General features: G+C 44.9%; 1 protein-coding gene and 1 long non-coding RNA gene across 2 annotated transcripts; one reads left to right on the forward strand and one right to left on the reverse strand.

The window, feature by feature from the left end:
* Positions 1-43: 43 nt before the first annotated feature.
* LOC109451232 (uncharacterized) lies at positions 44-12,478 on the reverse strand. The gene is made up of 4 exons (XR_002137950.2): positions 12,329-12,478; positions 2,782-2,970; positions 2,461-2,516; positions 44-2,257 (listed from the first exon to the last, which is right to left on the reverse strand). It is a non-coding gene; the product is annotated as an uncharacterized LOC109451232 (long non-coding RNA).
* Positions 12,479-12,565: 87 nt separating this feature from the next.
* HOXD1 (homeobox D1) lies at positions 12,566-14,802 on the forward strand. Its single transcript, XM_019739280.2, has 2 exons — positions 12,566-13,307; positions 13,677-14,802. The coding sequence occupies exons 1-2, from the start codon at positions 12,683-12,685 to the stop codon at positions 14,009-14,011; spliced, it is 960 nt and encodes a 319-aa protein (XP_019594839.2). The 5' UTR covers positions 12,566-12,682; the 3' UTR covers positions 14,012-14,802.
* Positions 14,803-21,240: the final 6,438 nt, after the last annotated feature.

Genomic DNA, 21,240 nt, shown 5'->3' on the forward strand with positions numbered 1-21,240 from the left:
GCGTTTTCCAGCTCCGTGTGTTACCGCAGGAGGATCTGCTGAGTCTGCGGGTGTCTGCAAGGCCCCAAGTGTCATCTGCGGCTTAGGGTTTCATGGATTAGAATTTAAACGGTGTCTAGCCCGGCTGACATCAGCTTCCTCTCAAACTCAGGCTCCAGAGAAGTTCGGGGTTAGGGGCTCCCTCTCCAGGCAGCCGCCGCCGCCCCAAGGCACCCCCTTTAGAGGGGTGGGGGAGCTCGCTTGGGACAAATCTGTGGCTTTCTCTCACCTCTTGGAGAAAGGTTCTGAGAATGGCTCAGATCCGTTCCTGCCTTGACATGTCATGTGATGGGCACCCTCGGTCGCTCTTGGCACGGGTGGGGGCCACAGTGAGTCTGGGGAGGGCGCTTCCTGCAAGGCCAGCTCAAGAGCGGGCCTGAGACACAGCCATTTAGAACTTCATAAATTATAAACAAGCCGCCTTGGCTTTCGCCATAAATTCTGCTCCTTTTGAGCCTGCAATTAGTGTTAGGAAGCACCGGAGTCTAAACACAACCAAACGCCCTCAGAAGGGCCCAATTGCCCGAGGTTGCAAACTTTATTTCCCAGGGCCACTCCCTCCGCACCCCGAGGTTTGCACACTTAGTCGCCTCCTCCCCCGCTACCGCTGGTGGTACACACTCGGCTGGGTTCCCGCTCTGCGAGGGAAGGTCACAATAGCTGCTCTATCGGCGGAGGCGCCTGCCGTCAACCCCCCACCCCACCCCGGTCTCTGTGAAGCAGAGAAAGGAGAGTGGGGGAGGGGAGCCCGGGCCCGGCAATGGCGCCCTGGGCCCAGGCCTCTCCTCTCCCGAGGACCTACAGCGGGAAGGGGCAAGTTGGCAGGGAAACCTCCACTCTAGCCCATTATGGATGTGCAAGGGCAATGGGGAACGCACCAAGGCCTCGAGGCTGCTGGCCCTCGCCGCCTGGCGCTGGGTTGAGGGCGCCCTGAGCAGCCGGGTCTTACCAGAGCCGCTGCGCCATTGTGTGCGCAGCTTCCCCACAGGTTCCGCGGCGGGGAAGGCCGCACAAAGGCGACGCTGGGCGGACAACTGGAGGTGGGGAAGGGCCGGGTGTCGCTCTGAGCATTGGTCTCTGGGAGGTTCATCTCGTTTGCCTACGGGGAGCAAATGGCTCAGGTCTTGGCCAGCTCTGCTTTTTTTCTTGTAAAGACCGCTTTCAGGGAGGTAGAGATCAGGGAGGTTGTGGGGGATCCTCCTGAGGCCTGAAGAAAGGGGTCAGGGCTGCAAGCCCGGGCTCACGGATGGCGGTCGTAGTGGCAGTCCTTTTGTCCAGACAATCAGATGTGAATTGAGGTAGGGTGGAGGTGAGGCACACCCACTGCAAAATGGGAGGTGGGGGTGGGAAAGAGATTTAGGCTGATGGAGACTTTTCCCTGGCTCAGGAGAAACTCAGGACCCAGCCTGGAGTGATAGGAGGAGACCCAATTGAGCTAGCCAGAGGGTGGGGAAGTTGCAGAGGAAAAGGCCTGAAGAGTAGTCCTGGCCCCTGGAAAGGCGGTAAGAATGGGCGATTAACTACATATTCTGCCTCCTACTGGTACCTTTCAGCCTGATCCAGGGACCTGACAGAAAAAAAAAAATCCACCTCAGATGGAATCATTAACTTAACCATTCACTTGTATCATTTCTTTGTACGGCTTTCCAATGAGAGAGCAAGGGAGAGAATATAGAACAAGTCCTTTCCCCGTGCTGCAGCCCCAAGCTTAGTCCCCATCACAGACACATCAGCTAAATTGGTTCTCCAGGCCCCAGAGGCTGCTAACCTTCACATTCTTTGAATTTCTGTAGTAAGGAGTATTAAAGGATAGTGATTCCCTATACTAACTAATCGTCCCTTCTCCCTCCCCCAATCTGTACCAGCTGACTGACCCTTGAATGAAGTGCATCTTCTCAGCCAGCAGGCTTGGGAGCCTAGGCTCTCCATCTGTTGAGGTTTTTCAATAGGGAGGGTAAAGAGGATGTGTGTGTGGGTGTATGTTTGAATAACAAAGAAGGAACCCAACATTCGACTAAAGTTTTTCTCTGCTTGAACTAGGGAAGCCAGAAGCTTGTTTACACCTTCAGTATTCAAGGGACAGTCCTGTTTTGACTTTATCTGGAGAATTAGTGGAAACTTCCTCCTGAAGCCAAGAATTGGTTAATCCCCGTAACAGATCTAGGAAAGTCCTCTTCATCTGGGAATTCTTGGCATCTGGGAGTCCTTCTTTCAGAAACTGTAAGAAAAGAATAGAGTGAACAGAAGTTTGTGAGTATTAAATAAAATAAAGAGGGGCAGAAGGCTCCCTAGTCGCTACTGGCCTACAGCCTGATTACTTGAGGGCACTGCCCCTTCCCAGAGAGGGTATAGCTAGCGCCTGGGTGCGCAGACCTATCCCTAGACACTTTAGGCACTGGGAGCTGAGACTGAGTTACTTACCAGCCATGCCCTCACCACCTTTGAGGACTGGGTCATTTAGATCTCTTGTAAAAGGCCTGGAAGGAGAGAGAAAAGATTGGGTAGAGGAATCAAATGCACTTCCTGCCTTGGTGGCGCTGCCTGGTAGTGGGAAGGATCATCACAGAACGAAATCTTAGTTCTCATTGTTCCCTTGTCTTCTAGTCCAGCTACAAATGCCCTCATCTTTGGGGGCCAAATGGATTTATACAATTGGCCTACAGCCTATGCTTAAACATTTCCCTCAAATCTCATACCCACCTTGGCAAGTTGGAAAAGTACAAAGACAGTCCAAAGACCTACTTTCAGGCCAGGTTTCCACACATGAACGAAGAGCCAGGGTCAATGGATGTCCAGTCATTTGTAGTAGCAGAAACAGGTGAAGGGTCCCCACGAGATATTGCGTAAGTCTTCTTGTCCTAGATCTTACGGCAAAATGTATTGGCTGATCCCTATAGGTAGTTTGGATCACTTTTATGGAAAAAATAATATCTGGAAAATCATGAAAATAGTGTTTTAACATTAGTAAGAGCCCAAGGAGGAGATCTTAATTTAAATCTGGATTCACGGAGAACCTTGGTACAAATGAAATGTTTTTGCTGGGGGAGCAGGCCTCAAACCAGGTCAAGAGGACTTGTTGGGCCAGGGCCTTTTTGAAAGAAGGAAGAGCATCCTGACTTATAAGGAGACAGGGAGAAGGCCTTTTGAGGTCTGTTTGTTCAAAGTGGTGCCCTACAAATACCACATCACTCCTCACCTCCTCGGCAAGGGCCAAGCAGGGAAACTGGGTCCAATGAGCTGACCTTAAGGAAGTGGCAGAGCTGGCACCAACCTTCCTGCCCCCCCTCCCACCCCATCTGTTGCCCCTTGGGGCAGCAAGAAGCCATCTTGGCCCCACAGGCAGAGAACACACAAAGGAAGCCCCCACCCGTTCTCTGACCAGGGACACTCTGGGGAGGGGGCTGGTGGGACCCCGAGTCGAAGCACCTCCCTCCCCTGCAGGGAACAATAGCCAGCGGTTGGGCAGTAGCACACAGCACAAAGGCCAGCTCAGGCCTTGCCACCATGTGACACGCGCTTGCTGGAGCTCTCCCAGCCAGCCCCGCGGCAGGGCGCAGTCGGCAAAGCCAGGCTGAGGTTGGGGGTGGGTGGGTGTTCGTGAAACCACCTGGAACACTTCGGACAAACGGGGAGTTAATCACCCAACCCACTGGTGGCCACATCCCCTCTCGCCAGCAAGAAGGTCTGGGGAGGAGAATGGGTGAATGATTTCTCTGCGTGTGTCTAGGGTGGGGAGCGGGAGAGGTTAGTCCTATTAAGAGTTCATCAATCACCCGGTGTGCACTTTTCGCTCGACAGCGGTTGCTCCTCCTTCAGAGCAAGTCTGGGCCAGCTGGGAACCGACCAGAAACCGCAGGCGGAGGAGAAGCAGGCATGCAGGGTGAGCACCAACCCAGGGCACGACCCGCCACTCTGCACTGGCTCACTGTTAGCTCGCAGCCCGGCCAGCACGCCGCTGTGCCAGGCCGGAAAGAAATACAGGCCTGTCACCTCCTCACACCATGGCCAGCACTGCTTTGCGCCAGTCTAGTCCTGGGACCACTCAGGGTGCCCAGTGCCCACCTGACATGCTGGCCCCAACCCAGGCCCTTGACCCTAAGTGATTCTGCACCCCCCCAACCCCCACACCTCCTGCTTGCCCAAAGGACACCCTTAAATGCTGTTCAACTCCCCCCCCCCACCCAGGGCCAAATTCATCTCTGAAGACAGGGCAAGAAAAATCCCAATAGGTCAGAAGGGTCTTGCAGACACTGTTTTATTTAAGAGTTTAAAAAAGATGTCCCCAGGGACTAGAATTCAGGGGAGCCGCAGAACTAGTTTAGTTCTCCTATTTATCTGCAGGAGTATTTGTGTGGGAGGAAGCAGCATAAGACCACTATTGAACTTGGAACTAGACTTGAATTCCATTTAAAATAACAATACATACTTAAAACACCAACTACAATGACATGACTCTCCTCTTTTTGATGTGATGGCAGGACAAGAGTATTTAGAAAAAAAATTTTAATTGAGGTATAATTTATATATAACATTGTATCACTTTCAGTATAACAAAATGATTTGACAATTTATATACACCACAAAACAGATCACCACAATAAGTCTAGTTAACATCCATCACCATACATAGTTACAATTTTTTTCTTGTGATGAGAACTTTTAAGATTTATTTTCTTAGCAACTTTCAAATATGAAATACAGTATTATTATAGTCACTATGCTGTATTTACTGTTTTTACTTCAATTCTTTTGGGTTCATTTTAAAAACACCATAAAGGGATAGACTGCAAGTTTGGAGGGTGGGGGGCAGTCATTAGCATTAGAGCTGTTTCCAGCAGGAGGGCCTGGGTGAGCTTGTGGGGAAGCCTTCATCTACTCCCTCTTGAGTGGTACCTACTGTCCTCTTGGTAAATTCTAAGGAAGTTCCAGGCTGCCTCCTTTTACCTTTTTTTTTTTTTTTCTGAGTGCTACCAGGTGAAAATTTTCTGAAGTTAGTTAAATACGTTGCCTCAGCTCATAGGAAAGAGTCTCTAAAGGACAGAAAGTCCCAGCTTTCTCCCCGCTTCCTCAGTCCTCTTCTCTCTCATAATCCTCTTGATGGAAATTTACTCGCTTTGGAGAAATGTTCTACTGTCAGTTTGCTTCATATATATATATATATATATATAAGCATTAAGCCTTGCACAGTGTCCTGAACTCTCTGAGCAATTAAGATACTTGTCCTGTTGTCCTTGGTTCAGAATCTGTCTCTCTCTTTCCTTGTCTTTCCACCAATACCTACTGAACAGCTGCTAGATGCACTATGCTTGGCCTTGGCGTACAAAAAACGAGTCACTAATGGTGTGTTCCCCTCCAGCTACTGGGGGAGAAAAAGAATCTTAAAACCGTGTGACAGACGCTGCAACAGAGGTGTGGCCAAAATGTTCCTGGAATAAAGAGCTGGTGACACTAACAGTACCTTTTTTGACAGTAGTGTCGAAAAAGGCTTCTCAGAGGAGGTTGAATTTGGGTCCTTAAGGATAAGAGTTTTTTTAGGTCCAGGAAGGAGGGCTGAACCAGGTGGAGAAAGCAGCACATACAAAAGCAGGGAGGGAAGAAAGAGCAAGGTCTGGACCTGGAACAAGGAGAATAGTTTGAAGTGGAGCATCTGGCTGGAAAATAGGTGGTAGAAGGACCATAGAAAGGAGTCTGGACTAAGTCTGTAGGTAATGGGGAGCCACTGAAGGTTATAAGCTGGGATGTGAGGTTATCTGTTTGGAAAGCTAACTCTTGAGGCTACTGTGTCTGATTGGAGAAAGGAGAGCTAGGAGGCAAGAAGAAGGAGGCTGCTGCAATAATCCAGCCTAGAGAGGAACTAGCATAATATGGATGAAGAGGAGAGACATTTAGGAGGAAGAATTCACAGGGCTTGGTGATCAATTAGATGAGTGAAAGAGGAGTTGTGGATGTTAATCCCTAGGTTTCTGTTTTGAGGGCCTGAGTGGGTGGTCAGGTCTTTCACCAAAATGAATAGAGGAGGGGGAATAGAAGACTTTGCAGGGGAAACTAATGAGTTCAATGTTAGGTCTACAATTGTGTTTTCCACTTTGCTAACTGATACATTGTGTGATCCTAAGCAATTCACTTAATCTTTCTGGCTTCAATTTCATCATCAATGAAACAGTCAGTAAAGATATCTATCTCATAAGTTTATCATTAGAGCAGTGTGTGTGTGTGTGTGTGTGTGTGTGTGTGTGTGTGTGTGTGTGTGTGTATGTGTCTTGTGTTAGGTACTATAGTCACCAGGTCCAAGTGAGTGTCCTATACAAAGCTCAAACCTAGGAAAAACATCCTTTTGCGCACACTATGATGATCAATACTTAGGTCCTTGGTGGTCAGTGAGAAATAAGCCTCAGGAAAATTAAAAACAACACCCTGTTGCTTCCCAGATATTGAATCCAAGCTAATGCTTAAGACTAGGTCAGATCAGATTGCTAATCAGAGCCCCTCTGCTTCTGGAGGGTAGTCTCCAGGGGACACATGCAGAAAGATAGTCTTGGTATGAGACCACTAAATAGGAGACCTCTTAGCAGATGTCAGAAAGCTTCTGTGCGTTTTTATATCATGTATCTTTTGGGAAATGCTTGGAGCCACACACTCTCTTTGAACCTCCTTAAGCTTCCCTGTGGCATAGTATAGGAAAAAGTGTTGAGCCTCTGACCTTGGCCATTTACAATGCGTGTGACTACAAGTTGCTTATCTTTTCTGTGTCAGTATTACCATCTGTAACATAGAATTATGGAAAGATCACATTAGATAAGGGAGAAAATGACATTTCTGGAGATCCTCTAAGGGTAAGTAACAGGTTATCAGATTGGCAAAAATAAAAAACTCTAATTCCCCTGACTTGGCAAAGGTGTGACGAAACAGGAATTCTCATTTGTTGCTGGCAGAAGTATAAATTGATTCACTTCCATGGAGAACAATTTGGCAATATGTATCAAAACTGCCAGCGCACATACTTTTCACTAATTTCTATGTCTAGGAATTTTTCTAATAGGTAGAAACGTGTACATGTGTATGTAATAGCAAAAGACTGAAAATAAGCTAAAGGCCCATTAATAAGGGACTGGGTCAATAAGTTGTGGTAAGTGCATACAGTAGAACAGCAAGAAGTTATAAAAATAAACCAGGGAGTCCTGTATGCATTTATATGAAATGATCTTCAAGATACAATAGGGAGAAAAGCATGGTGCAAAAGAGTCTATCTGATATGCTATTGTTTGTGTAAAAAATGTGGAGGTGTGTGTATGTGTATAAAGTATCTCTGGAAAGATATATAAGAAACTCATAAAATTGGCTGCCTATATGAAGGGGAACAAGGTGGCTGGGGAACAGATTGGACAAAGACTCTCACTGATACCCTTTGAAACTTGAACCATGTACATTTAAATTTATCATCTATTTAAAAAATAAAGGAGAAAGAAAAAGATCAGTACAAGTGTAGCTGACCTGGGTGTCTCTTGTGTCTTCACACATGTCCTTATTTGTGTTTGCTCTATCCAGCTATATTAACCTCGGGACACTTTTTGTTTTGTCCCCCCACTCCCTAACCCCTAGAGCCCTGATGCTGATCAAGCTCAGTAGGAAATGAGGGGATCCTTTACTCTCGTGTGGTGGTGGGGGTGGCGACCCAGGTCCATCACTGCCCTGTCTTGCAGGAGTAGCTCAAGGTGGGTTCTCAGAAGTCTGGGGCACAAGTTTAGCAAAAGGAGGGCAGTAAGCTTCTCAGTTAGCCACGCTGGCTATATGGTCTTCCAGAAATGAGGGTGCCTCCTTGATCACTGCTCTGCTTGCTCAGCATTGAGGCTGCCACATTGCAGAGGAGGGGCTGCCTTACTCCCTGATTTTTGCAGACTGTGGAAAGGCAACAGACTGGTGAGTCAGAGACCCAAGTTGGTTCCCTCATTTTTGTAGGATGGCTTTGCCTTTCGACCTCTGAGTAAAGTGACTTCTCTCTAAAATGAGGGATTTGATGTCACTTACCTCTAAGGAGCCTTCTAGCATCAACATCTTAGGCTGTGAAAAGTCAGCCTTTAGCCAGGGAAAGAGTTACAGCCTAAGCCAAGGGACATTTCACCCTCTCTGGATCCCTGAGACTGAAATGCTCATTTCAGACGATTTGGGGGAGGTAGAAAGAAATGAGGGTTGGCTCCTTCCTCTTGAGATCCCTGTTCCCACTCCTTTCCTCTTCCCATTGACTCAGGACCACTCTAAATTTTCTCTGAAGAGACTGCGAGAGACAAATCCCTTTCACTTCCTACCCCACTGGCATCATCAAAGATAAGTTAAGGAGGTGGCAAGGAAAGCAGAAGTGAGCCCAGTCTACAAAACACTATTTTGTCAGCAAAACTTGGGTAACTCCTGGTTACTTCTTAAGGATGTTTTCTAGAACTTCAACCCAACTAGACTTAAGTTTGACCTTGAAATTGACCTCTCTGTCTCTACTACTCAATAGGCTTCTGGATACTCTTCAGCTATACTCATGTTCCAGCTAGCCATGAGCTCTCATCATGGTGGTTTCAGCCCCCACCGCCCCAATCACCTGTCTTTTCCCACACGGATTCCCCCTAACCTAGCTCCTAAAGCAGAAATACTCAAAGTGTGGTTCCTAAGAACCTTGCTTTAGAATCACCCAAGATGCTTATTAAAAATAAAGACTCCTGAGTCTGACCTATTGGATTAAAATCCCTACACTTTTAAATAAGCTCCTAGGGTGCTTCCTACCCACATGAAGGGGTTTGGGGAGTGAATAATCTAAGGATATCCTTTACCCAATATGAGTCATGGTGAAGATACACCATTCTGTCCATTCTTTATTTCTGTGCAACAAACGTTTACTGACTGCCTGCTGTGTGACAGACACAAGCTTGACCCATGAGCCTTTCATTCACAAAGGTCTCAGGAAAAGGCACAACACTCTAAACTGTTTTTCTCAGAGAGGGTCATGTTATCAGACTTCCCATAGGTTTAGAATTACTGTCCTTAGGATCACTTTCATCTCCATCTCCACCCTGGGATGACTAAAGGATGCTGCAGAGAACTGCAAATCTTGCTTAAGAGAAAAGACACCCCCACCTCCTTTTACCCCAAACAAGCAAGAGCCTTTCTATGCTTTGGGGCTGTGGAGCCAAGAGTTTGCATGTACTCAAGTGTTTCCAAGGGGTAACATGGCAGGCCTGTGGAGAGGGATTCCAAGACACTTCTTAGGAACAACTGTAAACACACAGAAGACCAGACTGCCACCCTCCATCACTTCTGTCTGCAGAAAAGAAGCTTGTCTTGCAAATAGGAGAGAAACATAGTCATGGGGTGTGCAGGGGGTGGCTGCTTTGGTGAGCAGGACGGGAGAGATTTCAAAGCATTCCTACATCAAACACAACCTGGCAATCAGGCCCCACTGCTGTCACCTCCTGCTGAGAACTCATAGCACCAGGACATAGCAGGGCAAGTGACCCTCGGGAATTCATGACTTGAACAAGCAATAAAATCAGTAAGACATTTCTCCCACGCCCTGTGAACATGTAGGAAACAAACTTGAAAGTTACTCAAAATATCCTATATTCACATCTTTCTACACGCACTTCCCCCAATAATATCGTCTGATTTTTCCTTAGGAAATTACAATACTTCTGGAGTAGATTTATTAAAATTCTTCTAGAGTAGATTTATAGTACAGCTAAGACCTGTGCCAGAAATGAATTCGTTGTTCCTTTGGTTTGTGAATATCTTTTCCCCCAGGGTAACCATCCCCTAATAAAATATTCTAACATAGTAGGTCCTTGGCAAACAACTGTTGAATCTGAGTCTGAGATGACCAGAGTCTTGACTGCTAACCTGAGCAAGCCAAGAAAGAGTCCAGGAGTGGAGATGACAACTCTGAGAGCCCCAAGGTGTAGGATATGCCAAAGACTGGGAGAGTCAAAGGAGGTAGAGAGACCGAATGTAGCTTTTTGTATGCAATTAGCAGGGAACTGCTATTGGGTCTGAACAAATAGTGAACACCTTACCCACAGTTTTGAAAACAAAACAATACAATTTAAAAAATGTCTTTAAAAAATTCTCTTTTAGGATAGTTTCTTCCCTCAGCAAAAGCTCATCCAAAATTTTGCTTCAGGAACATAGTGTAGATAGATAGCTCACGAGTACATAAAAATCAATGCTTACTTGTGATAGCAAGGACCCAACTTTTGTCCCAAATGTTTGGCAACAAAAACTTGGTCCTTGTTGCAATGAAGGTTGCCAAGGTACCTAGGCTGCCTTGTTTTTACATGAAACCTTAGAGAAAAGGCCCCTAATTTGATAGGTTTTGGTCAGACTTTCCGGACAGTCAGGCTGGGTTTCTGTCCTATATCCTGGGTTGCAGCCAGCTGGACATCTTCTTCAGAGGGGTTTACAAGGCTACTCTTCCTTCATGACCCCCTGGGGCCTCTGGGCCTAGAAGTTGTGATTAAATGAGTACCTTTTGAGAGAGGGCCTCATACTTTTGAGATAGGAGTGTAAGAGCTGGGTCATTATGCTGGTAAAAACTGGCTCTTAAAGTCTAGCCAGGGGTGGCTGTGGGGACACTGTAAACTTAGCAGAATCTGACTTGCTGATACTTTTGCATTAAGAGTGCAGAGTGAGGACAATGAAGAAATGCATCTACATATGAAGCCTGAGCTAGTTCTGAAGAGCTCTATTATTTCCTGACCAGGATGTTAGAAAAGAGCCTTTATTTTTCTCTTTTAAAAAACTATTTAGGATCTTTGTCAACTGATTGGCTACAGGAGAAAACTGAAGTAGCAACATCAAGTTTGAAGGGCTATTTTCAGCATAGGATTCTCCAAGAATTCCAGCAGTGCAGGAAACCCAGACCCCTTTAGCTTTGTTCCTAGCTGTCTACCCTCTACCTACCCTCTCCCCATCCTGGCTCAACCCTCCCCCACCCATCATGGCTCAACTTTGGTCTCACCAGCAGTAACACTTTTGGTGTGGTTTTGTTTATTCACAAGTTCATATCCCTGTAAGGAACTGGCTCCCTGGACTGTGATGGCTCCTATTTTCCAGACTTCCTCAGAATGGAATTTTAGGCAAGAGCCCAATCGCTCTTTCATGACAACTGGATCAGTAAAACAATAATAAAACCTCGGTCACCATAACTCAGAGGCTGTAATAGATCAAGTTCTCAAGGGCACTTGAAAAGCCAAGAGTAGACTCTTTATTCACGCAGAGTTTTAAGAAACCATCCTCCTTCGTTATTACTGTGTGTAAATAACATTTATGTGTTTGTTATTTTCCTACAGCCCCAAAGAGGGAAACATTAAAAGAAATGTTCAAGGAAGTTGGAAAGTGTGTCAGTGTAAGCTTGTCTTTGTAACCCTTCTACTCTTCATTTCCTGTGCCAACTGCACTTTTATTTCCCGTCTCTCTACACTCAGTAAACAAAACCATATTATCAAGGGAAAGACTTGAGCCCATTAACATTGTGAGCCCTCAGATTTCACTCGCAAGAGACGACGCAGCACTTATCTCATGGAACAGAAGCTTTAATTGCTTCGAGGTACAAGCCTGTCCAAACCTCTCAGATCTGACCCACCCCTGGGAAGCTTTCGCGCCCTGGAGCCAAACGCCTGGGAGCAAGCGTGCCCAGCATCGCTGTACCTGCCAGCGTCCTAGATCGGAGGGCAACCAGCGAGCGCTCCGTCACAAGGGCAGATTCTTTATTTTGACAACCTAATCAGAGGGCAAAATCAGCTAAACTTCCGAACACGGCAGAAACTTCATCTTCTTTTCAAATCACAACCTGGCACTCCAACATTCGCACTTCTGCCGCCACAGACGGAAGCAGTGGAAGAAGCCGAAGAGGATGCTGAGAAGTAAAGTGAGAATCTAATCTAAAACCGAAAAATTTTCGCGCCCCAGATACTCAGCACCTACAACATAACATTTAGTACCACAGATCGGAGGGGAGGTGGGAAGTCAACCTCAGCTTCAGGTTTAGGAGAGAAATAACACCAGTACCAAGAAAACCAAAAGCGCATAGCACCCAGAGAAAAAAGGAATAACTACCTTCCCAGGGGAAAGGCTGGGAGAAGTCCCGACCGCCAAGCTCCGCGCTCGCTTTTTAACCCCTTCCACACCGCGACGCCCACAACCCGCACCTGAGGGACTAGTCACCCCGGATCCAGAACAAGCGCTTGCCCACTCCATCCTCTCGCCCTGACCCGAGCGACCAGTTTTGCCTTTCTCCCCCCACCTCGCCCAATACCTGTCTGGGGAGCAGGCGCTCCAGGCTGGCGGCCCGCGTTCTTACCCCGCCCTTCCCCAGGCTGCCCCTAGGCAATGCTGGCTCTCCCCCGGGCCGGGGTCTCTGGGCGGCGGCCTCCCGCAGATTCGGCAAAGTTGGCAGCAGAATAGGCGCGTGGAGCTCGGGGCCGTGCGGGGAAGACGCCCATTGGCCTACCGGCGCCACGTGGCCACCCCCGCCTCTATATTAAGCCACTATTTACCTCCGGCTCGGCTCGCTCGCTATGGCTCAGCTAGGGCAGCTCGGGTAGGGAAGGAAAGGCAGAGCGGCGCAGCCCGGCCCTCGCCCGCGCGCTCGGGTAGGTGAGCCGGCACCATGAGCTCCTACCTGGAGTACGTGTCGTGCGGCAGCGGCGGGGGCGGCGGCGACCTGCTCGGCTTCGCGCCCAAGTTTCGCTGCGCCGACGCCCGGCCCGTGGCCCTGCAGCCCGCCTTCCCCCTGGGCAGCGGTGACGGCGCCTTCGTTAGCTGCCTGCCCCTGGCCGCCGCCCGACGCGCACCTTCATCTCCGACAGTCCCCGCACAGCCCCCCGCACCCCCGTATGCGCCTTGCACCCTGGAAAGTGCCTACGAGCCGGGCGCCGCACCTGCTGCGGCGGGGGGCGCAGACTTTCTAGGGCCCGGGCCTGCATACGACTTCCCGTGCGCTCTCGGGCGGCCAGCAGACGACGGCGGGGCTCACGTCCACTACGCCACCTCGGCCGTCTTCTCGGGTGGCGGCTCCTTGCTTCTCAGCGGCCAGGCAGATTACGCGGCCTTCAGCGAGCCCGGCCCCTTCCCGGCGTGTCTCAAAGACCCTGCCGACGGCCACTCCGGGGCCTTCCAGACCGCGTCCCCGGCCCCTGGCGCCTACCCCAAGTCCGCCTCCCCAGCCTCGGGCCTCCCCTCCGCCTTCAGCACGTTCGAGTGGATGAAAGTGAAGAGGAACGCCCCTAAAAAAAGTAAGTACTTGAGCCACGCAATGACGCCCTTGGGGTTGGGGACCGGGCCTCCTCCAAAATTGTGCTGGGAGCATTTTGCAGCCGTCTCTCTAGACGGCGGGTTGGGTTCTATGGAGGAAACGCGTCCCGAGGCGTTATTAAAGCAGGCGAATTCCAAGGAGCGTTCCCCGAATACAAGCTCGGAAAATGTGTCAGGCATAGAGAACATTCCAGGAAGGGGCTCTTCGTGGAGCGTTTATCTTGGCAGTACTGTGTTCATTGGGACCCAGGAGGGCTGCGCAGTGACTTTGTAACTGTAGCCCTTCGGCTCGGCTGGTGTTGGGTCTCCGCGTCCTCTCGCCCCGCTGACGCCCTGTCTTTACGTTGCAGGCAAACTCTCAGAATATGGAGCCGCTAGTCCCTCCAGCTCAATCCGCACGAATTTCAGCACCAAACAACTGACAGAACTAGAGAAAGAATTTCATTTCAATAAGTACTTAACTCGAGCCCGACGCATCGAGATAGCCAACTCCTTGCAGCTGAATGACACCCAAGTCAAGATTTGGTTCCAGAACCGCAGGATGAAACAGAAGAAAAGAGAAAGAGAAGGGCTTCTGTCCTCTGCCACACCTGTAGCTTCCCTCCAACTTCCCATCTCAGGAACGAGCCCCACCAAGTCCGGCAAGAGCCCTGGGAGCCCTTCTCGGGCCCAAGAGCCCTCCTGAGGTTTAGCCTTCAGGCTATAAGAACCTTGGCCTGTACAAGTCATAGGCTACCGCCCCTATCTAGACTTACTAGCTTAGTTTGGGATGGAGGTGGGCATGGACAGAAATTAATAGACGTTTCACCTGGGAAAGGAAGTATCTTAATCGGCTTCTGAGTTCCAGGCTGTGTGTGTACAGATATTAATTTGAGGTCTCTTAAGCCACTTGTGTGTTTTATTTGTCTTATTGGGGAAAAGGTGCCCAGCTGCCAGCCCAGCCCTGCTGCTATGTTGCCTTAGTCACATGCAATTGTTGGGTTTAGAGTGGCAAAGCATTAGTTGCTGAGCTCTGCCAACCCTCTGATGTGCTCAAAAGAGCATCTATCTACCCAAAGTATTTCTGGTTTTAATTTAAAGGACGAGGCTGTATGTATTTGGCTTCTTGAGATTCCCAAAGCTTATTAGGGTCTCCTTGATGTAGCTAAGCTGCTTCAATGATGATCTTCACATTTGCACTCCAGTTTTGTTTTTCTTTAAGAAGCAGTTTCTACCTCTCCATGTGCCTGAGTGAAGATACAATCACTGTTTAGTTAGTAGCTGAACAAATCCACAAGGTGGGTAAAGAGTAGAACCTGAACTACACTTTGACATCAGTTACTCAAACTTGAATGTAAATATATACAGTATGTATATTTTTAAAAAAGGTTTGCTTGCAATGAACATATATGACATTTAATGTCATAGCATGTAAAAGGTTTGAACTTTTTTTATAATAAAAATTACAGAATCTACTACACTCTGCTTTTCCTCACCTTTCATTTTGATTATCTTTCTTTCATGTTGACTCGGTGTCTTTTTGGAACTTCGTGATTCTGCTATGAGAATTTGTTTAGGTTGATATCCTTAAAAAATAACAAACAGCAAGTTAGGGACAGTTATCTAAGCAGTTTTTAAGGGAGAAAGAAACTACTCTGCCAAATATCCAAATAACCTAGGAAGTACTTCCTGACCGGAAATGTCATATTTTATGGCGAATGTGTAACTCAAAGATTTGGTGCCCACTGTGGGCATGTTGTAAAGCCAAGGAGACACTGCTGAGAGATCTCCGTGTCCTTATGTCTTCTGGTCTCACAAAAGGAGGAGGAAGGGTGGCCTGAAGACTTTTTTAGTTGGTTAATGTTCTCTGAGAAAGGCAGCTGCACATCAAAGGTTCTCAATGGCTGAATGAATTCCCATTTCCAAAGTCAAGTATTATAAAGCAAGCTGGGAGAGGCCAGTAGTCAAGAGCTTTCCACTTCCTGTAACCCAGATTGAGCATCTATCCGGCCTTACAAGAGATAGCACAGAGATGCCTTTCGTTTTTGAAATGAAACAATTTCAAATGAATTTGTAGGAGGAAGTACAAGCACACAATCTGAAAGTTGGCATGAAGGTATGTGGTAAAATCCTCTTCTCTAAACTTATTTCCATCCATTCCCCTAGTGCCCAGCCCTTAAGGCACTCGCGGTTGACCAAGCTTTTATGTAATCTTACAGAAATATTTGAAACACTGCAATGTTATAACAAAATCAAGTGGATATTTGGGACAATTGTCAGGGTACGTAATTTTCCTTACTATATAGATAGCTATAGCTAGATCTTTAAATTCCCTGCATAGTTCAACTGAAAAGCTTAATGGCCCAAATAATCCAGACAAGAACCTCAGCTCTCCTTTCAGCTAGGATTTCGAGATACTAGGGTAGTGCCTCAAATCCCATAATTCAGAGGTCTAATGATTGTGGAGGATTAGTTTCCTTATAAAACAGTAATGTGATTATCTTAGAAGACTGAAATTATAATAAAATTCCTGTCCTTTGAGCTCACAGTTTAATGGAGTTGAAGAAATAAAATTATCAGCCCTAACAAACTCAGTTGATTAGGGGGGAAAGATATCACTTAAAAAGCAGGTCTGTCAATATCATTCTTGTGTTTAGACATCTGCCCTTCACTAACTTGATGCTAATCAGATCTTGTTTGAAACAACAGCTCCCCCTCTGAGCTCTGTAGCTGTCTGAAAGGACTTAAAAGTTGTAATCTGCTTGCTTAAAGCTACCTCTGGGTTTCTCCTGCAGTGGTCTTTGACAAGACAATGTTTCCCTTTTGATAAGAATTCAAATATACACCTAAATAAAAAAATATCAACACAGCTTGGTCATTTCCTTAATCTACCACCCTTTTCTCTAAGAAAAATAAAGCTTTTCCTTTTGAAGCTACTATTAGCACTTATCCCTGATGGATGTCTTACTTGATGAAAGTGGCTACTTTGACATACGTATAATGCTGTTCTATGAATCAGGCCAATACTAGCTATTTTTTTTTTACTAACCCTGGGGATCTTTAAAAGCTTTCTTAATGTAGATCACTATATAGCTATATTCAGTATTAAGGAAAGACCTGGCTGGAGATCGGGACGAACTAGGTGATCTCTGGAGGTCCCTTCCAGCATGAAAATACTACAGAAACAATTCAATGACTTCTGCATGTTTTATTTTAGGTCTATCATTGGAAGAAAGAGAATTTGGTTCTAAGAAAGCAAATGCAGTCACCAGGATTACAGTGATACTGCGTTTATACAGGTAAAGTGTATTTTAGAAATTATCAAATCCATCTTACCAGTGGAGGTACCTAGTCCATGTGGAGTATTTATAGAATATCCCCCTTCTCATTATTCAGAGCCTTGTGTTATCTTGAGTCAGATCTTTCATGAAGTGTTATGGTTACTGCACAAACTGCAACTGCTAAAATCTATTTTACATGATTTCAAACTAAATATGCTAATTCACCCTCCAGCGATCCATTGCAAGAATGAATACACAGTGGACAATTCTGCTTAACTATTCAATGTTCCTTTGTCTTCACAGAATGACCATGGGTCTATTTTCCTGGATTCAGGATAGTTGGGAGTGAGGAAGAAGAAATAAAGCATTTAATAACATATAAAACTTCCATTGTTTGAGTACTAGCAAACGAAGGACTTGCTGATGTAAAATCCTAAAGCAATGTCACCTAGATTAATTGTATGTGATTTATTCTGCCTCAATCTCATATATGGTAAGGCCCAAGACCAGAAGAGATTATGTCCAAATATCATGTCATCAGAAAAGAGGGACAGGCTCAGGAACGTTTCATTAGCTCTGACGTTCTTAATTATTTCTTATGGACAAAGAAATGTTCTATTTATGCTGAATATTGAATTTGAAAACCTCAGGACCTAATCAGTTTCAGACAGATGCTTAGTCCGACCACAGACCTCTCAACAAGAAATATGCCCATTGTTAAAACTTTATTTGTGGTTTTAAAGTGAAACCATACTGGACACATCTCACAAATAATGATAAATCTCCATCTAAATTGAAATCAAGATTTTCATGGTTTTGACTTCTATAGCATAATCCCAGGGCATGAACATGCAACAAATATACAAAATAGTTCTATTTAATATTTCACTTCTAAGTTAGTATCACTTATAAGTTATACTTATATTCAGAAATATAATTTCAATAGAAACTGTTTACCTAAATCTTGCCATAATAAACCAAGAGGAAAGCAATCCTAAATATTGGTATGAAGCGGAGTAGTTTTATTACTTAGATTGTGAAGATTAAACATTATCTCTTCCATTTCTAATAGTCTTATTGATATAATTTGGAAAGGATGGCCAAAGAGTGCTCATTGGGATTTGTAACAGCTAATAAAGCAGGTCACTGACACTTTTGAGGCATTTCTAGAGGGTGCTAGACTATATAGCACATCTCACCCTTAGGGGTTGTGTAGAACCTAAACTATAATTTGAGGGGTCTTCTTTAAGAAAAAAAATACAAAATCATAAATACAAAATTGGTAGGGCACCTCCCAGAACCTGGAAGTGCCCAAATTAGTGACGCTTAAGTTTCTGTGGGTTCATGGTAAACCTATCTCTGCTCCTTCCTGAAATAATTGCTTCATGCCCACTACCCAGCCATTGCCTGTGAGATGATAGCAGTGATTGCTCTTCTCCAACATCTTGGAGCCAGAATTACTGTTTGTGCTTCTTCAAGTGTATCCAATAGTAGATAGTGCAGGCAGGGGCAGGTTGGGGCTCTGTTCTACAGTCTGAGCTTCTCAGTCCCACTCTGCTTTAGGCTGCTGGCTGACTGAATTACTTCATTGCCTTGGGAATGGGAGCTCTCTCTCATCCTGGAGGGCCTTTTCTGTGTGTTTCTTTCTTAATGATAGAAACAGAAGAGAAATATAGAGCTGGAGGTGACACAGCTATGCTCTTAGCTTCTAAGCATTTCCCAGAAGGACGGAATCACTGGGGCTGAGGTCAACGACTGGTTAAAAAGAACATTATTCTTAAGGGAGGAAGCCTGGATTTTAGTATTAGTTGTGTTTTCTGATTAAAAGAGAAAATAACTTCCCTGGTCTCAGTTTTTCCTATAAGACAAAGGGAGTGTGTCTGGATGATCATTAAGTGTCCATATCCTTAGTATTCTTCAATAATCCTTTACTCTGCTGGTTATTACTGGAAGTGTATTTAACAATGTTGAAGCTGTGTAAGATTATCATCAAAAAGAGGCTGTTATTGGAGTAATATCTGAGGCCTTTAAGTTTTCATCCCTTTTGCTTTAGAACATGTATGTGTGTGTTTGTGTGAACTAGATAATGTTTCTCATTGGTCTTGACTTGATGAAAAAAAAAAAGCTAACAATGGTCATGCCTCCCATGACCGACCCCAAAGTTACCACTTCCCTTTGAATAGATAAATTAAGATCTAATAAGAAACTTTTTAAACGGGTGTCAGCATTTCCCGTTCAGCTTCTTGGTCTCCTTCTCCTTAATTCCATACTTCAAAGTTGACAACTTTCAGAATAGAGAAATGATTTTGAATTTTTCTTCCTCTAAGATACGTGGGGTTGCAAAATAAATGCTCTCTTCTGTTGAAGAAAAGAGAGATGGATAACCAAATCACTCCTCCTTTCTATTAGTCACCAAGTGCTCCTTGTTCCCTTCTCCACTGACTCCAGCTTTGTCATCTCATTCAGACATGCAGTGGATGCCTCCCGTCTCCTATCCAGCCAATGCACTGCCGGGCCCTGGCTTCATCATATTCCACTTTAAATTCTCGGTAGCTTCTGGTTGCCAGTGGGAGAAACTCAGATAGCTATAGCCTGAGATTCAAGTCCCTCAACCTCTGTATCTATTCATGTTAATCTCATACCCTTTCTTGATACTAAAACTTCACTCCAGTTAGTATGGTCTGTTTATTCGCTACCCAAGGAAATGTATGCTTTCTTTTTTTTTTGCCTTGGAAACTTTTCTCATGCCATTCCTCTTCTCATAATTATCTCCTATCTTTGCTCTGACTATCCCAAGTCCTCCTTTATATTATAGCACAACTCAAATCCTACCACCTCTGTGGTAGGATTTTGCACCATCCAGATTTAAAGTGAACTCCTCTGGAAAAAAGAAATGGATTTTATTATTATTATTATTGTTTTCTAGAGAAGGAAAAAGTCAATAGCTTTAGTTTTAATAACAAATTTTGATGGCGTACTCTAATATGTTTCATATTAAAAGGCAACACTGTAGGTTTCCAAAAAGTTGAAATGAAATCTTGCTAATTAAATTATTTTTACTGGTGGTAAATAATGTGGGCTCTGCTACTAATAAATAACCTAAAGGGTAAAAATGCCCTTTTTATACATATGAGAACTTTAAAATCCATACATTTAAGGGGGAAAGTTGTATTTTCTCACTGCTTTAAATGTTGAAATTGAGTACCAGAGTCAGAATTCTTTACTCTGAAAATCACTCCTTTCAGTCTCTGGGAATTAAATATTACTTGGAGAATTTCACTTCTAAATTTGAAGTACAGTACATATTTTAAAACAGTTTTTTTAAAATCAGAATAAGATACAATATTCTTTATTAAGCACTTAATGGCTTTAAAAATCCAGATTAATAAGGACATTTTTAGTATGATTTTAATGTTATCTCCCAGTGCTAGTTTTGCCTGCTATGTACCAGAAAATCTAGCATTTTAAAATACCTAGTAATATGGCAAGTTGCCATACCTGTAGTGGGATTCTGATTTGAATTAAATCATTTCAATTGTTAAAAAAAAAAATCAAGTGAACTTCTCTGAGTTTCTGTAGCATTTATTGTTTGTATTACTCACTCAGCATTTACAGTCTCCTGCCATTCTCTCTCTTTCTCTCTCATTCTCTCATTCTCTTTTTCTTTCTCACCTCCTCTCTCTCCCCCATCTCCATTAGTTCTCGCTCCATGGATATATATTTTATCTTTCATTGAGTACCTTGTACATAATAGTGATCCTATAGTATTTGCTGAATGTTGAATGTAGTTTTATTAGATCAAAGCGTATACTGCTACTCATCAAGTACCTCTTCTTATGTATGTTCTTATGTATGTTCTACTGTAAATAATGAAATCTAAAGAATACTTCACTAAGTGAAGTATTATTTACAGTAGAACATACGCTAGTCTTGACCACACAATAAAATACAAATAGGGGGCTAGGAGGTGAAGAAGGGAGAGCTATAGACTTCTCTCCTGTACTTCAAGGAACATTCTTTTGATTGAATACATTGTACCCACAAAGAGTGTGAATGTTATCTAAAATGATCCCTTTTATCCTTACAGAATATAACTTACAATGCACTTTGGTTGTTGTTTGAGCCTTTTTAATATATTGCATTTGTTACTTGCTACTGCCATGTGCATACCTTATGGGAACAAAACCACTGGAGAAGGACTATTGAAACCAGACAAGGTCTACGGTAGGGTTTCTCAAGAAAGGTCTGGAGACAATTGAATATAGTGGTTACAAGCGTGCACCTTGGAGGCAGACAGGCTTGGGTGCAAATCCTGGGACAGATGATACTATGTCACTGAGCTCCACATTCCTCCCTTAAAAATGGGAATAATAACGTCCTTATTTCATTGACTTGTGAGGGTGAATAGAGATCATACATGCAGATTGCCTAACACGATGTCTGATGCTTAATGCACATTTGCTAATTATTAAGATAGGATAGATTACGAGAGTTGTAATAGGCAGCTAGGATGGAAAGATACGGGGAGAGGGAGAGAAATATTTATATATACAACAAATACTTCTTGAGCTCCCAGGTGCCAGGCACAGACTATTAACAACTAGAATTGAAGAGATATTGAGAAGGGAACAAGAATTGCAGGGAATCAGGTTGG

Source organism: Rhinolophus sinicus, linkage group LG01 (genome assembly GCF_036562045.2).
Source record: "Rhinolophus sinicus isolate RSC01 linkage group LG01, ASM3656204v1, whole genome shotgun sequence".
NCBI lineage: Eukaryota > Metazoa > Chordata > Mammalia > Chiroptera > Rhinolophidae > Rhinolophus > Rhinolophus sinicus.